This window comes from Peromyscus leucopus, chromosome 20 (assembly GCF_004664715.2).
Source record: "Peromyscus leucopus breed LL Stock chromosome 20, UCI_PerLeu_2.1, whole genome shotgun sequence".
NCBI classification, from domain to species: domain Eukaryota; kingdom Metazoa; phylum Chordata; class Mammalia; order Rodentia; family Cricetidae; genus Peromyscus; species Peromyscus leucopus.
Genome location: NC_051080.1, coordinates 2,398,636 through 2,416,977, shown reverse-complemented (window position 1 = coordinate 2,416,977; position 18,342 = coordinate 2,398,636). Strand labels below are relative to the sequence as shown.

The following is an 18,342-nucleotide window of genomic DNA, read 5'->3' as shown; positions in this document are numbered from 1 at the left end:
ACTGGCTGTGTGTCTGCTTTGGAAGGCAGTGAGGCAGTCCTGGAGCCTCAGGAGGGCAGACCTGTCTCTTTGTGGAGTGGAGTTCTGAGGAACATGCACTGGGAGGGAAGTTGTCCAGGAAGGAGGAGTAGGTGGGGGAAGAAGCACATGCCAGTGCTGGGAGTGACCTGAGCCCGGTGGTGGGAGTGTGGCAGTGAATTTGGGAAGGGACTCTGGCTGCTAAGCATGTGAAGGGTGGGGCTAAAAGACAGGTGTGCTGGCTAGTTTTAGGTCAACTTGGCAGGAATCATCAGACAGGAGGGACCCTATGTCAGAAAATGCCTCCATAAGGTTGGCCTTTGTATCAGCTACTGCTTCCAGGTTCCTGCCCTGCTTGAGTTCTTTCTATGATGAACAGTGATATGGAAGTACAAGACAAATAAACCCTTTCCTCCCCAAGTTGGTTTGGTCATGGTGTTTCATCACAGCAACAGTAACCTTAACTAAGACAGCAGGATGACTTATTTTGGGGGAGGATGCTTTCGGGGGGACTGTGCTCCAGCCTGACAGGGACAGAGGAGGACAAGTGGATCAGGCTGTGGGAATGGACTGGAAGAGGCAGAGTCGCATGGGTGCGTGGAGACGGTTACCCTGACATTCTCGATACTGGGTTTTCCAGATGCTGGTTACCAGTGTGGGGCTGGCCTAGGGTTGGTTGGCTGGTGAAGGCAAAGAAGCAGGGAGCGGCGACCTTGGCACAAAACATCAGGCACCCTTGCATCACAGCAGCATTTATTGAAACACAGATGGGGTCAACCCAGAAGGCAAGGCACCCACAGACAGAACCGGAAAGTGGCCTCATAGTCCCCATCCCATCAGCTCTCCAGCGGGCAGTTCCCTTCTGCACAGGCAAGGAAGGCCTGGAACAAGTATGGAGTCCTTGAAATGTGTAAAGATGTCCTGAATAGCAAGACCTGTTCAAAGCTCCCAGCCAGGGGCTGTAGATAGCAGAACTCCCCAGAGAGTAGACTTGTTTTCTGGGAGGCAACCCAAGGACTCTGGCTGGAGCAGGTTGCCCCAAGGAAGGCAGTCAGTCAGGGAGGTGAGCAAACACAACCAATGATAGGCAGGTGCTTGCTGCCTCTGAGGCCATGTACCTGGGGCCAGAAGTGGGAGCTGCTTGGTGAGGGTTCCCTCTGGTTCTTGGTTTTAGGGGGAATCACTGGGTGGTTAGGACTATGCCTTGACCTATGAAAGCCAAGCTTTATTATCCAGCCATCCTTGGTGACTGGTAGTGTCCCAGAGGACTTGGTGAATGACACAAATCAATTATAGGTGTTTGAAGACAGGTTGGAATTAAGGGAAGGCTTGGGAATAAGCTTCTAAAGTGAAGCCAGAGGAGAACCAAGAAACAACTTCCTAAAAGAAGAAGGTGGAGGAGAGCGACCCTGAGCTCTTTTCTGTTACAGGAACATCTGGACTATTCTGGAAGCAAGCGCACATTTTCCATTCACACATCACTCCATTCAGGGGCAGAGAGGTGGCTCAGTTGGTGGTCCTGTTTCTAAGCAAAGCGCACTGAGCGGCTGCTCCCACAGCTGAAACTGGAGGAGCGTGGCTGGCAAGGAGAGCAGGAGTCAGGGGCCATCACTGTGATGCTGCCCCCAGTAGCAGAGGGGCCAGAGGTAATCTGGCGGCCTGGGGTTGTGCCATATGTGAGGCCCCCACATGTGACTCCACCACGGGAACTGCTGACACCTGTGGGAAGAGGAACAGGGAGGGATAAGGGGCTTGATCAAGTGTCACCCACCTACCACGGGTCCCTGAGGGCTTCACATGCAGGGATCAGTGGTTAACAAGACAGGTTTTGTTCTTTCAACCTCCCAGCACATCTGAGAGATATGGTGATTCCTGGACCCATTTCCCTGGACTGCAGTTTTAGTGGCCACCAGCAAGGGGCGCTCAACTTTTTTTGAGCCTCCCTTACCCCCCAACTCTGCACTCCTCACTCCCCCACCTGCCACCCTCACCCCCTGCCCAGCAGTCGTTAGGGAAGAGCCTGGAGAAGAGGAAAGACTATGAGAGTTGGCGAACATTGGAGGTTAGGTGGGGTAGGCCCATGGTGAAGCTTTACCCATCCCTCAATCATTTTTTCTAGGGGGCATTTCCTGCAGATACTTACAGACATTCACAGAGCCCACACCCTCGCACAGCCTAGGGAGAAAAGAAAGCACCATTAGTTCCAAGCAGGAGCTGGATTCCTTGAGACAGTTGCTTGGGGACAGACAAGGTCAGCTTTTATTCTAGGTTGGATCTATCTCCTGAGAGGCAGGAAGGGCTCCCCAAGTCTTCATGGAATATTCACTTTCTTTCTTTAAAGTGTCCCCCATCTATGGAGACCAGTCCTCCTGGTTTAGAGCATTAGTTAGTGGAACTGTGACTTCCACACACTGCCTGTCATCAGGGTGCCTGAGCCTGCTGAATGCCAATAGTGCTCACAATAAGGATGAGGCAGAGCTACAGGGTACATCATCCTTATTGTACATGAGCCCACCTTCAAGGGAAGCTGCAAATGGGCTTTAGAAGTCCAGGACTGAGTGTTGGGTCTCAGCTCTGCAGCTTAGTAACTTGGTATCTGTGGGGAAGGTGCTGAACATTGAGCCAACCCATCTCTGTTTTTAGATAGGATGGAGGCTTATAAATGGGTGCTTGACACAGAGCATAGGATATATAATAGGTAACTATTATTACTGAAGTCTGGCCTGGAGTAGGCTGGTCAGAGCTGTATATCACACTTGTGCCCAAGACCGTTCACCAGGATGACCATGCAGCAAGGACTGCCAACAGGCTTTAGCCAGCTTGTTTGTTGGAGACTGGCCCTCAGATGAATCCCCACATGGCCCTTCTCAGCTCACCTGTGCTCCTCGCCCTCCAGCAGGCGCCTGTAGGTGGCGATCTCGATGTCCAGCCCCAGCTTGGAGTTCATCACCTCCTGGTACTCCTTGAGCAGGCAGGCCATGTCCTGCTTGGCCTTCTGCAGGGCAGCCTCCAGCTCAGCCAGCTTGCAGCGGGCATCGGTGAGGGCGGCCTCTCCCTGCTGCTCTGCCTCGGCCACAGCAGTTTCCAGCTTGGCACGCTTTGGGGTAGAGAGGGGGCATCTTGTTAGAACAAGATGGGGGTGGGATGGGGGCACAGCTGGGCTCCTCCAAGTGTTTAGTGCAAGGGAAGAGAGAGCCCTTGTGAGGGTCCATGGCAGGTAGTTCATAGAGCTGGCAACCCGAAGAGAAGATGGCTTCTCAGTGCCCCTCCTTCCTGGTGGGCAATGGCTGAGGAAAGGGTTGCATCTTTTAGAAGTCAGTGATCCTGCTCGTCGCAGCAGGATGCGGTATGACACGGGGGAATCCTGCCTTCCTTCGGGGTCCCTGCTTCCTCTCTGTCTTAATTAGAGACAGGCCATTTCATTCTCGTGGGCACAGTGCCTGGTGATGCTGCCTGTTGCCTGCCTGTGCTTACTGCACATCTGAGTCTGCCTCGTGACCTACCTGGCACTTGGCATTCTCAATCTCGGCCGTCAGCCTCTGGATGATGCGGTTTAGCTCATTGATCTCCTCCTTCGTGCGGCGCAGGGTCTCCCCGTGCCGGATCACCGTGGCCTTCATCTCCTCACACTGGAAGTTGAGGGTGGAGGGGGGACAGATGCTTATGAAGGAACATAGGACGCCTGTCCCCTCAGCCAATGAGTGTGCAGCATCTACAGTGCTCAGCATGGGCAATATTTACACATAGCAGCCTTGGCTGGCTACTCCAACCAGAGGTCAATCAGCTTTTCTCTTACCAGTCCTGAGGGAAAGGAAATCTTTTCTAATAGACACATTGCATGGTTCCCACAACCATGTTTAGGAGGCACTCACCTTGGTGCGGTACCACGACTCGGCCTCTGCCCGGCTGCGGCTGGCAACGTCGTCATACTGAGCCTTGATCTCAGCCACAACACAGTCCATGTTCAGGTCCCGGCTGTTGTCCATCTTGACGATGACGGAGGTGTCTGAGATGTGGGCTTGCAGAACTCGGATCTCCTGCAGAGTCAACAGGAAGAACATTATACTTGCTGCCCTGTTTGGGGCCTGGTGTCCCATTCTAGGGGCTGGGTTTATTCACTGGTGGAGCTCTGATGAGGAAGTCCTGCCTCTACCACCTTCATCCACACACGGGCACAATACAGAACAGCTGGGCTGGAAGCCTTAAACCTCACCTGAGGTCAGCCTCTGAAAATGGGCCTGACCCGAAGTCCCAGGCAAAGGGGCCGGGTTTGAATGCTAAACAGTAACTAGTCCAGAGTGATCCTCCGTACATGGAATCCCCATATACCTTCATATCCACCTGTTGTCTAGCATGCAAACACACTCCAACATGCAGAGATGCCCACAGGCACAGAAGCCAAACACATACATGCACGGTTATTCTTGTACATGTGAACACAGATGAACTGTACATATGTACACCCAACACTCTACACCCTGTATCGTGGGGCCTTTTCGCATGCGTGGGGTGATATTTTTATCCTTGTTATTGAGCACTCGCAGACCTAGGACCCTGAACCCCCACCCCATCTCTGCGTCCTCATTTCATCAGCCACGCCAGCACACAAATACATGTCTCTACCTCTTCGTAGAGGCGCTTCAGGAAGCTGGACTCCTCCACCAAGGCCTCCACGTTGGCCTCCAGGTCTGATTTCCGTAAGTAGGCGCAGTCCACGTCCTGACGGGGGTGGGGTGGGGTGGGGGGGGGAGAGGAGGGAAGCACACGTGGTGGAAGGGACCGAGGGAAGGTCGTCTGGCCAACCTGGTGGCTGCCCGGAGGACGCAAAGGTGGCTCCCCTCCCTCCCTGTCCGGGGAGTGGACCCTTACCTTCTTCAAAACCACAAACTCGTTCTCTGCTGTTGCCCTCAGAGCCACCTCCTCTTCATACCTAGACATGTGGGGAGGCCAGAGCTCAGGGTCCACACCTGGATCCCACCTCAGCTCCTAGCCAAATTCTCCCAGGGGCCACGGAAGGGACTAAACCGTCCATGGTGGTGGTGGTGTGACTGCGTGTTTGTGTGATCTGTTTGTGGATTGCTCTTGGCTAGGTCTGTCTCTGCTTGGCTGCATTCCAGGCCCTTTGCCTCTGAGGTGGGTTTCCGACTGCAGGCTCCACCCCATCATCCTGACAGCCCAGATTCCAAGAGCACTGTGCTGTCGAGGAGGGCCCTCGGCCCAGCACCCGGGTCAGGAAGGCAGCGCTGGGACCCCGGTGTGGATTCCAACCCTCAGTTCCTGGAGCTGTTTCCAGGCCCGGGAAGTCCTGGATTTTAGAGAAGCTGCAGCCAGAGGCTTCCCACCCACGCGCCCTCTGAGATCCTGCGGGCATGCGCAGCACTCACTTCTTCTTGAAGCCCTCCATGGCCTCCTGCACGTGGTTGAGCTCAGCAGCCAGCCTCCCGCCATCCGCCTCCACACACTCAGCCTCCCTCCTCAGCGCCTCTATGTAACCGCCAAACAGCGGCTCCAGGTTGCTCTCGCAGCAGCGCTGGTTCTGGTAGAACTGCCACTTGGTCTCCAGCAGCTTGTTCTGCTGCTCCAGGAAGCGCACCTGCCATTTGGGGAGGAAGGACACTTAGTGGGAATTTAGGAAGTGTGTGTGTGTGCATGCGGTATGTGTGGTGTGTGTGTGTATGTGTATGTGTGTGCATGTGGTATGTGTGGGGTGTGTGTGTATGTGTATGTGTATATGTGTGCATATGGTATGTGTATGTGTGTGCATGCGGTATGTGTGGGGTGTGTGTGTATGTGTATATGTGTGCATGCGGTATCTGTGGGGTGTGTGTGTATGTGTATGTGTATATGTGTGCATATGGTATGTGTATGTGTGTGCATGCGGTATGTGTGGGGTGTGTGTGTATGTGTATATGTGTGCATGTGGTATGTGTGGGGGTGTGTGTATGTGTATATGTGTGCATGTGGTATGTGTGGGGTGTGTGCACGTGTGCATGTGTGGTGTGTGTGATGTGTATGTTGGTGCAAGTGATGTGTATGGTGTGTTTGTGTGTGTTGTGTGTGTGCATGTGGTTTGTGTGTGATTGGTGCGTGTGTGTTTGTTATATTGTAAAAGTGTGATGTGGTATGTGTGTATGTGTGTGTAGTGTGTTTCGTGTATGTGTGTGGTATGTATTGTATATATGTGTGTTTGTGTATGTGTATGTGTTGTGTGTGTGGTGTGATATGTATGAGTTGTGTATGTGCTGTGCTGTGTGTGTATATATTTGTGAGTATGTGTGCATGTGTGTGTGTCATGTGTGTCGTGTGCTTTTCTGGGGCTCTCTGCCCTTTCATGTTGGCTGAACAGCTCTGAACTCGGGCTCCAGCTCCAGCTCTGGGGCTGTAGGCGGGCAAGCTGCTGAGCCTCTTGGTGTTAGGCTTCTCATTCTGTGATGATAGTGCTACAGTTGTGAAGACTGAGCCAGTTCATGCCTGTAAGTTGTTTAGAACAGTCCCCGACATGCAGCGAGGATAGCGAGTCAATAAAGCCGCTCTAATTACTAGAGGTCCTTCAGTAGTTCTCTTCCAACAACGCGTCTCCAGTATCCACTCTGTGGCACTCAGGCCTGTGCTAGGACACCCCCCCCCCCGCCACATACACACATATGCAAGCCCCATACCACATCTGTGTACACACACGACAATACCACACCACACACAGACACCACACATACACACACATGGCATACACACACCACATACACTGCATACACATACCACATACACAATACCATACCACACCTACACATATACTACATACACACACAGAACATACCAAACCACACCGTACCACACATACACATATACCACACATTGCATACACACACATACACACTCACCATGCCACACAACACACACACTACACCACACCACACACATTCACTACATACACACACACATCAAACCACAGCACACAACTACACACACACATCACACAGCACCCAATGCACATACAAAACATCATACCATACCACACCCAACCACACCCAACCACACCCCACCATGTACACCCCCACATGTACCCCCCACACCCACACAACTCCTATGACTATCTGTTTATGTCTGTGTTTAAGATCTTGTTCTTTTTCTGTGTCCATGACTTTGTCTGTTTCTGTCTTTTCTATATCGTTTTTATGTCTTTGTCTCTAAATTTTTGTATCTGTGTCTGTGTGCCTGTCTATTCTATGTATTTGTGTCTGCCTATGTCTACGTCATTTGTCTATGAAGTTCATTCATTCATCATGATCCTGTGTGTGTGCGCGCAGCGCTGATGGCTGTTTCCTCCACGTTGTGGACAGGCAAGCAGACTCCCGAGGGTGAAAGCACCAGCCCACACTGGTGGAGTGGTGTCTCAGTCCCCATCTGCGGCCTTCACTGGCCCACAGTGTGTCTGAGCGGTGCCCCAGCTCCCTCACCCCACTGCCATCGTAACACAGATATTAAGATCTACCCACGGGGTGACTTTCAGGATTTATTGAGAGCACTAAAGAAAAGCATCAGGAGTTTCAGACTTCCTCCCCACAGCCCCTTGGGAGGCAGCTGCCCAGTTCTGGTGCTTTGCCAGCACTGATGGTGTCCTTCCAGGTGGGCCTCCTCCCTATCTCGCTTCCAGCCCCGAATCCTCACGTAAACCCACGAGGCAAGTCCTACTATTCAAGGGTGTAACACTGGGCTGCCGCACGGTTGAGTGTCACAGCCAGCCCGTGAGGAAGGAGTGTGACCTGAGCAGTTATCCATGCTGCCTAGGCACAAGCCATGTGCCTTCTGTTTGTATTGTCCCCTCTCTCCTTCCCTCAGCCCTAAACCAGGCTTGCAGGGACACCCCTGCCTATTTATATTGTCCTCACTCAGATATACATACATGTACACACACACACACACACACACACACACACACACACACACACACACTAAACTATAGACTCCACTTCTAAACTACATAATGAATTTTCCAAGTACCAAATGGAGGCATCTGTGGGTATGCATTTCTTCCCCTCTCCTGTCCCTAACCTGGCAGCCAATTTGCCTTCCCAACAGACTGGGACCTTCCAAAGGGAAATCAGGGCTGAGGTCGCAGGCCACACTGACCTTGTCGATGAAGGCGGCAAACTTGCTGTTGAGACACTTGATCTGTTCCTTCTCCTCATGCTTCACACACTGAGCATTGGGGTCGATCTCCAGGTTGAGGGGCGTGAGCAGGCTCTCATTGACAGAGACTGTGGTGATGCAGGGGGGTGTGGGCCCGCAGACGCCTCCAGAGCGGTATCCGAAGCTGCGTCCACAGGAGCCGGAGCGGAAGCCTCCAACAGCCATGCGTGGCCCGCAGGGGCTCGGGTTGCAGAGGCTGCGGCTGCTGAAGCCCGTCAATCCCCGGTAGCAGGACACTCCTCGGAAGGGGGCAGCGCTGATGCAGCAGCGGTTGCCAGTTTTGGGGGCCACAGCCGAGCAGGAGCTGAAGTTTCTGGTAACTCCACATCCTGGGCTGATCCTGTAGGAGCGACAGGACATGGTGTGAGCTGGACGGCGTCTAAGTGGCTGTGGGCTGGATGGCGTCTAAGTTTGGTGTAGGCTGCAGAGTGTGAGGCTTGGAATCCTTTGGGTCTCTCTGATCCTCTGCGGTCCTTTTATTGGTGGGGAGAGCTGGGGTTGGCCGCGTAAAAGCAGTGAAAAGCCATTTTATGTGGTTTATGGGCTTGGGGAGGCTGCCAGCAACTCCCCAAGGACTCATCTTAAAGGTGAGCTCAGAGGCGACTTGGGCTCCGTAAAGGATTGAAGATGTTATTAGGGACACTGTGCTGCACTTTTCATCTTCAAAGCTCTTTACATACATTAAGTAATTAATTTTCACACAGTCTCTCTGAAATGGCCTCAACCAACACCCGGGGACGGATTTGAACTCCATAACAATCTGGGGGAGGCTAGGTTTGGGGTACCAGTTCAGGGCATGGAATCACTGGAGTTAGCTGAGACACAGGAAGACTCTGCTCTGTCCCCTGGCCCCATGCAGACATATCCTCATGTCCATCACTGTCCCTGGAGCAGCTTCACATGCCCAGCAGCTTGCCCGTGTCTAGGTGGTTCAGGACCAGAGGGGTCCTTTTGATCATGCCTTCTTAGGGACAGAGGGCTGGAGAAGACAGTCCCTTGGAACCGTCTGGATTCCAGCCCAGGCAACCGTGGTCCAGAGCCCATCTTTCTCAGCCAGCAAAAGTGCAAACCACTGAAGTTTCAGTGGCCACATAATGACCACTTGTGGGCAATGGGGCGACTCCACTTCAGCTACTTTCTTCCATGTGGCCAAGACGGAAAGGTGTGCCCCACTTTGAGGAACCCGTGTTTGCATATCCGCTTGTTCTGAGCCCTTCCTATCTGCTCCTTAAGAAGAAACACGTCTTGTGAGTGTCTACCCCTTCCCAGACCACCGGCCAGGGCAGGAAACCTGTTCATAGACTGTCCCGGCCTCGTCCCTTCCCGAGGTCTGTTTAGAACCTGCGCTGAATGTACCGAGATGGGAGTGGAGTAGGGCTCACTCTTGTCAGAGGACCCTGGATTTCTGTCTCCTGGGGGCCTCTGGGAACCATGGCCTTCTAACACCCCTGTTACCTGTGTGTCCCTGGGCCACTTATTAGGATAATGACGCCATTCCTCTAATGTTTATGGATCACAAACACCAAGGATGTGGTCTCTGCCCCCAGGGAGGCTCTGCAGACACCTGAGGAATTAAGACCTTGAGGAAGGAAAGCCGGTGAGCTTGCCTAGAGACCAATCCTTTAGTCAGAACCAAATATTCCCATCTAAACACACGCTTTGCTCTCTGCCTTGGGTCTGCCTTCGTGTCCATGGCCCGCCGACCTCAGGTCTTCACCTGGCGTTAGGCAGAAGGCTAGATATCCTACATCCCACTCTGACTCATCAGGAGAGGTGGGGGGACTCTGGATAGCTGGTGGGGGAAGCCCAGGTGCCCGCCCATCAGCTGGCCCTAAAGGACATTTCAGCACTGGTCCACCCAGGGAAAGCAACAGAGATTAGCAACTGGGGTAGCTGAATCAAAGCTGTAAGACAAGTTCAGCTTGGACCCTTTCTAGCCGTCTTTGAAAGTTCAACTCTCAGAAGTCTTCGTTGCCTTTCAGAATTCGATTCTACTCTTGCCCTCCTTGTTGGTGGAGGCAAATGGTAAAGGCAGGAGACTGGGGCAGCATAAAGGTCTGTGCAAGAGGAGAGCATCTGCCTCCCGTTGGGAACATCCCACCCCACCCCCGCTGTGTGGGCCTGCTCTGGGGGGCCCCACCCTTAGCTTTCGCCTCCTCTGCACCTTCATAACTCCATTACCCTTTCAAGGCTAATGTTTCCTCGGCCTGATTTCACTCTTATAAAAACTTGGGGTGGAGCCTGGGGGTGGAGGGAGAGGCTGTCTGGGGGGAGCCCAGGGGATGACTCCTAGCCCTGTGGGGGGCCCTGCTGCCGGGGGGGGGTGGTCCAGGGTGTGTATTCCAGGGCTTGGACAGGAACCTCATTGGCTATCTTTTGTGTAGACCTGGAGCTTGTGTTGAGGGCAAACAGATTCCTGGGAGGCAGCTGAGAACTCGGGGGAGCATGCTTGAAAGCCCCCTTGAGCCCTGGGGTGCCTCCACCCTCCTCTCTGCCGCTGTTTGAGTCAGGTTCACCTCCTGCTGTCCTTGAGGCTACAGGCAGTCTTCGTCCTGAGGGACCCACATTCAGTCCTAGGCTTCCCCTTCACCAACACATGCAAATGTATATGCATGTTCTCCGCCATCACCCAGAACTGGCCTGGGCACCAGAGCTCCTGAAGGCCTGGGTGTCCACCGTTTCTGGGCAGAGCACCTGGGCCTGGACAGGCAGGGACAGAACATGGGTACAAGCTGCTCAGGTGTGCCGGATTAGAGGTCATGAGGTACAGGAAAGGATGGATGTCTCTGCCCCCTGCCCCTGCAGGGCTGAGCCCCCCTGGCAGGCTGCTCAGGGAAGCGGCCCCCACAGAGCTCTGGTCAGATGGCCTGGGTAGATGACAAAGGGGCCAGGGAGGCCAAATCCTCAGTGTTGACCAGAAGTCGCACAGAGCAAGGGAAACATGGGCAGGGCCAGGTCAGTCTGGGACAGCTGTCCTGGAAAGACCTGGGCACCTTCTGTGTGGGAGGGAGAGGGAACCCACCGCTCCACACTGGTCTCTATCTATCACCCCAACACCCTGCTGGGGACACCCAGGGCCCTGACCAGGAGCTGTCCCAGGTCAGGAGCTTTGAGGACAGGTGGGAACAGGCCCTCTCAGTGTTCAGCCCTCACCTCGGAGTGTCGTCATTACACAGTACCCTTGTCTCTCTACCTCTAGGCCTTCTATGCAGTTACACCTTTGCCTGGAATGTTCCAGAGCAGCTGCCTCTTCCTGGAAGCCCTTGTGGACAACTCATTGGGAGAGAAGCTGTGATTTCTCTTCCTCTGGGCCTCATAAACTGCCTCTGTGGATGTCCCAGACCACTCAGATCATGCCCCTCTGTGGATGTCCCAGGTCACTCAGATTATGCCCCTCTGTGAATGCCCCAGGTCACTCGGATCATGCCCCTCTGTGGATGTCCCAGGTCACTCGGATCATGCCCCTCTGTGGATGCCCCAGGTCACTCAGATCATGTCCCTCTGTGGATGTCCCAGGTCACTCAGATCATGTCCCTCTGTGGCCTCTCGTACCCGATGATGTCATGCATCCTGCCTTTTAGTCCAGTTATTCTCCTGGTCTGACATCTTTTAGGACCACGCCCAGTGTTAGAACTTCCGCTCAAGACTCCATGACTGTCGCTTGATTTGAAATGCTTCTCAGCGGCCCTTCCTAGGAAGCCTTCAAAAGCTAACTGAATGAAAAAGGCCCCTGACTACCCTGGAGTCCCCAGCTTCTGGGACTCTCTCTGAGTCACCTGTAAGTCCACAGAGCACACACCTGTGTTCTTCAGAAGCCGGTCACTCACACTTCCCTGCCCTGTTTGGCCCTCTTCACCTTCTCTGTACCAAGGCTGGGTGCTCTGGGCCCGTCTGACCCTCCCCACACGAGGCCTCCCTGTCTCCCTTTCCTTTGGCTTTATCCTCTGGGCTTGGAATCCTCCGCTTGCCGGAAGCCTTCCTGGATTTATCCAAAGAAGGAGAGCACTTATACTTCTTTGGTCCTGTTCTGCTTGGCCCTGGAGGCACCTGCCGACTCCACCAGTTCTATATGTGTATCCGCCTGACTACCTTTTCATACCAAGTATGGTCCAGGGCCCCTGGGGACATCTGGCTCACCCCAGGAATGGCTTTTTTAAAAGAAAACTTTGCTGGCCCACACTTCAACTATGATATCAAATCTGTGCCAAATGCTCGTGGCTGGAGCAGCTCTTTAAGGGGATTCTTGGCCCCCTGGCTCTTTCTCCAATGTTACAGATCTGGGCAGGTCTCAGAGACCCAGCACAGGAGAGATAGGGAGCAGCTGGAGGAGGAACTGTCCTCCCTGGGATATCACAGGCTTGCTGCGCATCTGCTGGTTAAGCTCCCCCTGCCCTGTCCCCACCCTTTCCTTGTGGTTTTCCCTCCAGAAACTCCAAGAGACCCCATTCTCTCCCAAGCTGTCCTCACATGCTGTCCCCCACTCCACAACCCATGTCCTTGAGTTCTCCCAACAGTGGCCTTGCCGATCCTGCAGCTGCCCTGGTCAGAGCAGACACTCCGACAGCAGAGCCTCTAGTCTCAGAACTGGGCCACATAAGTGGTTCTCACAGTTTTACTTCCTTTTTATCAGTAGAAACATGTCCTAAATCTTAGGAAGAAGACAATAATATAACGCCTTGAAATCATTCCTGGGTTTCCATGGGAGATTGGTTCAGGAACCCCGAGGATAATAAAATCCAAAGACTCCAAGTCCCTTCTGGAAGATGGTGTAGAATTTGCTTAGAGACAACGCAGTCATCTTGAGCACTTTCAGTCATGTTTAGGTTAACCTGGTATTTGATACAATGTAAATGCTGAATACATTGTCACACTGTAGTGTGTGGGAACAGGACGAGGAAAAGCCCATAACATCCAGTGCAGGTGCAGTTTTCTCGGCTATGTTCCGCCGAACCATGGACCCAGAAAACAGCTGTGCGTTTACTTCTGTATTTAGCTAGAGAACAGACAAGCTTGCCACTGGTCTGCCTGCTGCTGCCCCCAGGCCCCCGGCTCCCAGAGACCGACCTACCCATCTTATGTTAGGTTGGATTATGTCACTTACCTGCTCTAATGTCCCGATGGCTCCTTATGACATCCAGAGTCTGAAGAGCAGGTGACAAGGCCTCGCTCTGCCTGTCCCTTTGCCTCCTCACATGTCTCTTTCCTCAGCTCTCAGTACCTAAACTGGTCCTCAAACGTGCCAGGCACACTCTTGTCTCTTGGCTTCTGCACAGCTGTCTTGTCTGCTCAGAGCTCTCTTCTTATCCATAAGGCTTACTCCATTTTTTTTTGTGCTAAATCCTTTCTGATTCTTCTTTTTAAAATGGTAACCTGCCATTCTATCCTAGGGCTGCCTCCATCTGGCTTACCTTGCTCTGATTACTCTGTGCATGCATGTGTGTGTGTGTGTGTGTGCACGAGTGTGTGTGTGCATGAGTGTGTGTGTGTGTGTGTGTGTGTTAGCACATACCTAAGTGTGAGTTTGTGGAGGCCAGAGGCCAACTTCAGTTATCTTCCTCAACTGTTGTCCATCTTATTTTTCTGAGACAGGATCTCTTCTTTCAACCCAGAGCTCTGTTTTGGCTAGGTCAGTGAGCGCTGAAGATTTACCTGTCTCTGCCCCATTGCATTGGGGTTAGAGATGTTCATGACCACACCCTGGTTTTTAAATGGGTGCTGAAGATCCAAACTTAAGTCCTCATGTCCACATGGTAAGCACTTTACTCACTGAGGCATCTGCCCAACCCTTAGCTACTGAAAAAAAAAATCTTTTAGCACTTAAAACCCTTCTGATGCACTCTATAATCCATGCATTCTACATATTTGCCATCGTGTGTTTCTCCCCTCACCCCAAAAGAAGCCCAGTGGGGGGCAGGCATTTTGTCTCTCATTGGTGGGTCCCTAGCACTTGCAACCACTCTGAGAATTTGGTAGGTGCTTGTGTGTTAGCCGACTGCATACGTGTACAGATGAACAGCTATCTCAAATGTTAGAAGGTGGGCAGAAAAAAAATGCTACCTGTGTGCAACCCTAGACCCCCAGCCTGGTGGATCACTCCAAGTTTGAAAATATCTGGACTTAGAGGCTCCCACTCATGGCTCTTTCTTACCCCAAGGTGGTGTGAGCGCCCTTTGGAACAAAGACTGCCAAGGACACAGGGCTTCGGAAATACAGCCACGTTAGGTTGGTGAGCATTGAGATTGGATTATTATGCAAAGTTTTATTGATTAATATAACGTTTGGGACCTAAATACAATTTTGGTAGGGAAAAGGGGGTTTTCAAAGATGCTGAAATTGCCAGCCATCTATCTGCCTTGGCTTCTCTAGCAAGCTCTCTGAAGCTCATGGCCAGCAGAGGGCAGCAAACGCCATCAGTTGGCCTGCCAGACGCTTGGGGATGAATAGCAAAGGCCTAGGAAGTAGCTAGGAAGAGTGGCCCGGGATGCTGACACTTTGGGAGCAGGAAGCTGCCTGCAGATGCCTGTGCCTACCTGGTGTCCACCTTGGATGAGACTGCTCTAGCCGGCCCTCACTAATGATAATAATGCAGATACATTCACCCTCAAAACAACTTCAGGGTTTCTTGTGGAGCACCTACTGTGTGCCAGACTGTAGGCTAGCTAGGTGCTTCAATACACCGTGGCCTGAGTGTGATCTCCATAGACTTTTTGAGGTTGGAAATAGAGCTCCATTTTACCCATAGGACAAGTGACACGTTAAGGTTCCGGGACAGGCAAGCACGTGTCCCTGTGTGGGAGTTTAACCTCTTGGACCTCGGGTTTGTCTCTGTCAACTGGAGGCACAAGAGGGGAGTTCACGGCCCTGGCTGCCACTGGACCTGTGCGTCATAACTAATTATTAACGTGGGTCTGTTTAAGTCTATGACTTCATTGTTTGTTTTCTTTTTGGTTTTTTTGATGTTAGCTTCTGTTACCCCTTCCCTGTTTTCTTCAGATTCCTTGAATATTTAAAAATATTCCCTTAGGGGGTGGTGAGATTGCTCAGTGGCTTGCTGTGCAGGCCTGGTGACTTGAATTTGATCCCCAGAACCCGAACCCACGTAAAGGTACAGGGAGAGAACAGACTCCACACGGTTGTCCTCTGACCTCCACAGGTCCACCCCACCATAAATAAATAAAATTCAAAATAATAAATAAAATAAATAAATAAAAATTCAAAAATTTATCTAAAGTTATCTAGAGCTGTAATGTATATAATAAAATATTTCCCAATCAGCTTTGAGCTAGAACACACACTGTCTTGTATGTAGCCTAGGCTGGTCTAGAAGTGTTTATATTGATTGGGCTAGCCTCAGACTTACTTCCTCAGCCTCCTAAACACTAAACACAGGGTTTTATCACTTCCATCCTCATCTCCTTTATCTTGCGGTTGTTATGGATAGCACGTCTGAGTCCATGGTCACCTCATCTGAGGAGGCTATCTTTTTTGTTTTTAACAGCTGTGCATACTTTGAAGACTATACAGGAAGCAAGACAGTCTCTTGCCTGTAGTCAGGTACTTCCTGTCACTCTTCATTCATTCAGGCGTTGTGCGGTTCCCTACTGTCTCACTTCCCTTCACTTTGAAGAGCTCCAGCCTCTGCGTCAGAGCTGATCCGCCTCTCACTTCTCACGGAGCACGGCCTGCCTTTTTCCTCCTGCCTTTGCTTGGCAGGGATGTGCTTGCTGGTGCAGCTCTGGGGTAGAGGGCTCGCCTAGCACACAGGAAGCTCTGGGTTCCAGCTCAGCACCACACACACAGAAACACAACCAAACAAATAAGCACTTGAAGTTTTTTCCTACTCAGCCCTCAGCAACCGCACCGCGCCGCCCCACCGTCTCCTGTGCTTTCGAGGAGAAATCTACGGTGATTTGAACTATCACCCCCATGAGCAATGAGCTGCTTTTTCAGCTTAGCATTTCCCGGTCCTTTTCTCTTTGTTCTCTCTAGTGGATAATGACTATTCTTCTGTCTCCTGAGTCCTGGCTCTTTCCTGTGTCCTCTGTTTTCGCTGTGAAGTTCATCACTGTTGCTACTTTCCAAATATTCTGCTTTTCATTTCTAAAATGTCTACTTGGTTTTGTCTCTTATCATTTGTTCTGCACTGCTGAGAACTCTCTCTCTCTCTCTCTCTCTCTCTCTCTCTCTCTCTCTCTCTCTCTCTCTCTCTCTCCTCTCGGTCTCTGTCTCCCTTCCCTTCTCTTGCCCCCCACCCCCTTTCTTACTTTAAAAGGATTGAACCTAGCAAACCCTTGGACACACTGGGCAAACACTCTACCCCTGATCTATGCCCCAGCCCCTTCTAAGCTTTCTCTTGTGAGGTAGGGTCTTCCTGCTAAGTTGCTCAGGCTGTCCTTGAACTCACTCTGTAACCCAGGGAGGCCTTGTATTGAATTTGCGATTTCCCTGCCTCACTTTCTGAGTGCCGAAACTACAGGCCTGAACTACAAGACCCAACTTACCCTCTTACTCATTTCAGCTGTGTTTCTCCTCAATGTGTAGAGCGCGGTGATGGGAGTGTTTACGGTCCCTATGTAATAACCCCACAGCTGTATCATCAGTGGACTCTCCCTCCCCAGGAGAATTGCTCACGTTTCTTGACTCCTTGTACATCAAAATAACTTTAGTGTGTGTGTGTGTGTGCGCGCGCGAGCGCGCGCGCGCGCACACACACACACACACACACACACACACACACTGAAGTTGGTGCTTTGTCGACTTAGGGTCCTGATATAATCCTTATGTTCAGATTTGGTTTGCTTTGGTTTTAGTCGGTTTCAGGCTGCATGCTCCAGCCCTCCCTGGAGGGGCAGTGGTGCCCCTGGAGGGGTAGTGGTGCCCCTGGAGGGATAGTGGTGCCCCTGGAGGGGTAGTGGTGCCCCTGGAGGGGTAGTGGTGCCCAAGCCCTCCTCTCAGTTCCCAAGCCTGTGCTGGCTGCTTTGTGGCTGTTCTGTGCCATAAAGGGCTTTGCTAGAAATGTGGGTGGAGCTGGAAGTCGAACCTCAAACCTCCAAGCTCTTGGAATGTTGCTTTGCTGTTTCCCATGCCAGTGAAGTTCAAGGTGAGCCTCGGATGTGGGTGGACTCACACACAGGCATTTCCTTCTCCAGTTGTTCAGCTTGACCCCACCAGCCCTTCTCAGGAACTTCTTTTCCTGGTTCCTCGTGCCAGAGCCACCAAATCTCTCGGTTTTCACCACAACCATGCTGCAAAGTCCTGACAAGCCCTGCAGGGCCCATCCCTCAAGCAAAGCCACAGAGAGAGAGAACAGAGCATGGGCTTTGCTTCTGTATTTTCCAATTCACAACAGTCCCTCTCCCTTTGTCTTTGGGTGGGAAGGTGTGCTTTTCATGGGGATCTCAGAGGGCCAAGCAGATGCTCTCCTGTTCCACCCTCAGCTTTGGGGGTGGGGGAAGAGAACAAACACTTGGTTGTTTCTTCTTCTTCTTCTTCTTCTTCTTCTTCTTCTTCTTCTTCTTCTTCTTCTTCTCCTCCTCCTCCTCCTCCTCCTCCTCCTCCTCCTCCTCCTCCTCCTCCTCCTCCTCTTCCTCATTCTTTTTGCTTTTTTGAGACAGGGTTTCTCTGTGTAGTTTTGGTATCTGTCCTGGATCTGGCTCTGTAGCCCAGGCTGGGCTTGAACTCACAGAGACCCGCCTGGTTCTGCCTCCCATTGGGATTAAAGGCGTGCGCCACCACCGCCTGCGCCACCACTGCCTGCCCAGCACTTGGTTGTTTCTTGAAGCCTTGCCTTCTGACACAATCTACCTGTTTTTGTTTACTTTTCAGAATACTCAAATAGTTGCCTTTGAATTTATCTAGAGTGTTACATTGTATTTTATTGTTTTTAAAAAACCTCCGCAATCTGGGATTGGATGCCTGGCCTTGCTTGTGCAAAGAACACACTTTGCCTCTGAGTTACATCTTCAGCTCCAGGGCTGCTCCATGGGGTCCCTCTGGCTGCTCTTGGAGCACAGCCTCAAGGAAGGCAGGAAGTAAAGCCCAGGTGGGAGTTGACTGCGGTTGTCCAGGCAAGAGAGCAGTTCCAGCATCAGTACCATACAGGGAAGTGGTGGCAGTTGAGCGCAGAGCCGCCAAGAC

At 52.0% G+C, this 18,342-nt stretch overlaps 1 protein-coding gene across 1 annotated transcript; it reads right to left on the bottom strand.

Moving 5' to 3' along the window:
• Positions 1–754: 754 nt before the first annotated feature.
• LOC114696650 (keratin, type II cuticular Hb5) lies at positions 755–8,671 on the bottom strand. The gene is made up of 9 exons (XM_028874517.2): positions 8,146–8,671; positions 5,403–5,611; positions 4,888–4,948; positions 4,642–4,737; positions 3,891–4,055; positions 3,522–3,647; positions 2,895–3,115; positions 2,162–2,193; positions 755–1,737 (listed from the first exon to the last, which is right to left on the bottom strand). Exons 1-9 carry the CDS (start codon positions 8,563–8,565, stop codon positions 1,544–1,546), a joined length of 1,524 nt encoding a protein of 507 aa, XP_028730350.1. The 5' UTR covers positions 8,566–8,671; the 3' UTR covers positions 755–1,543.
• Between the last annotated feature and the right edge of the window lie 9,671 nt (positions 8,672–18,342).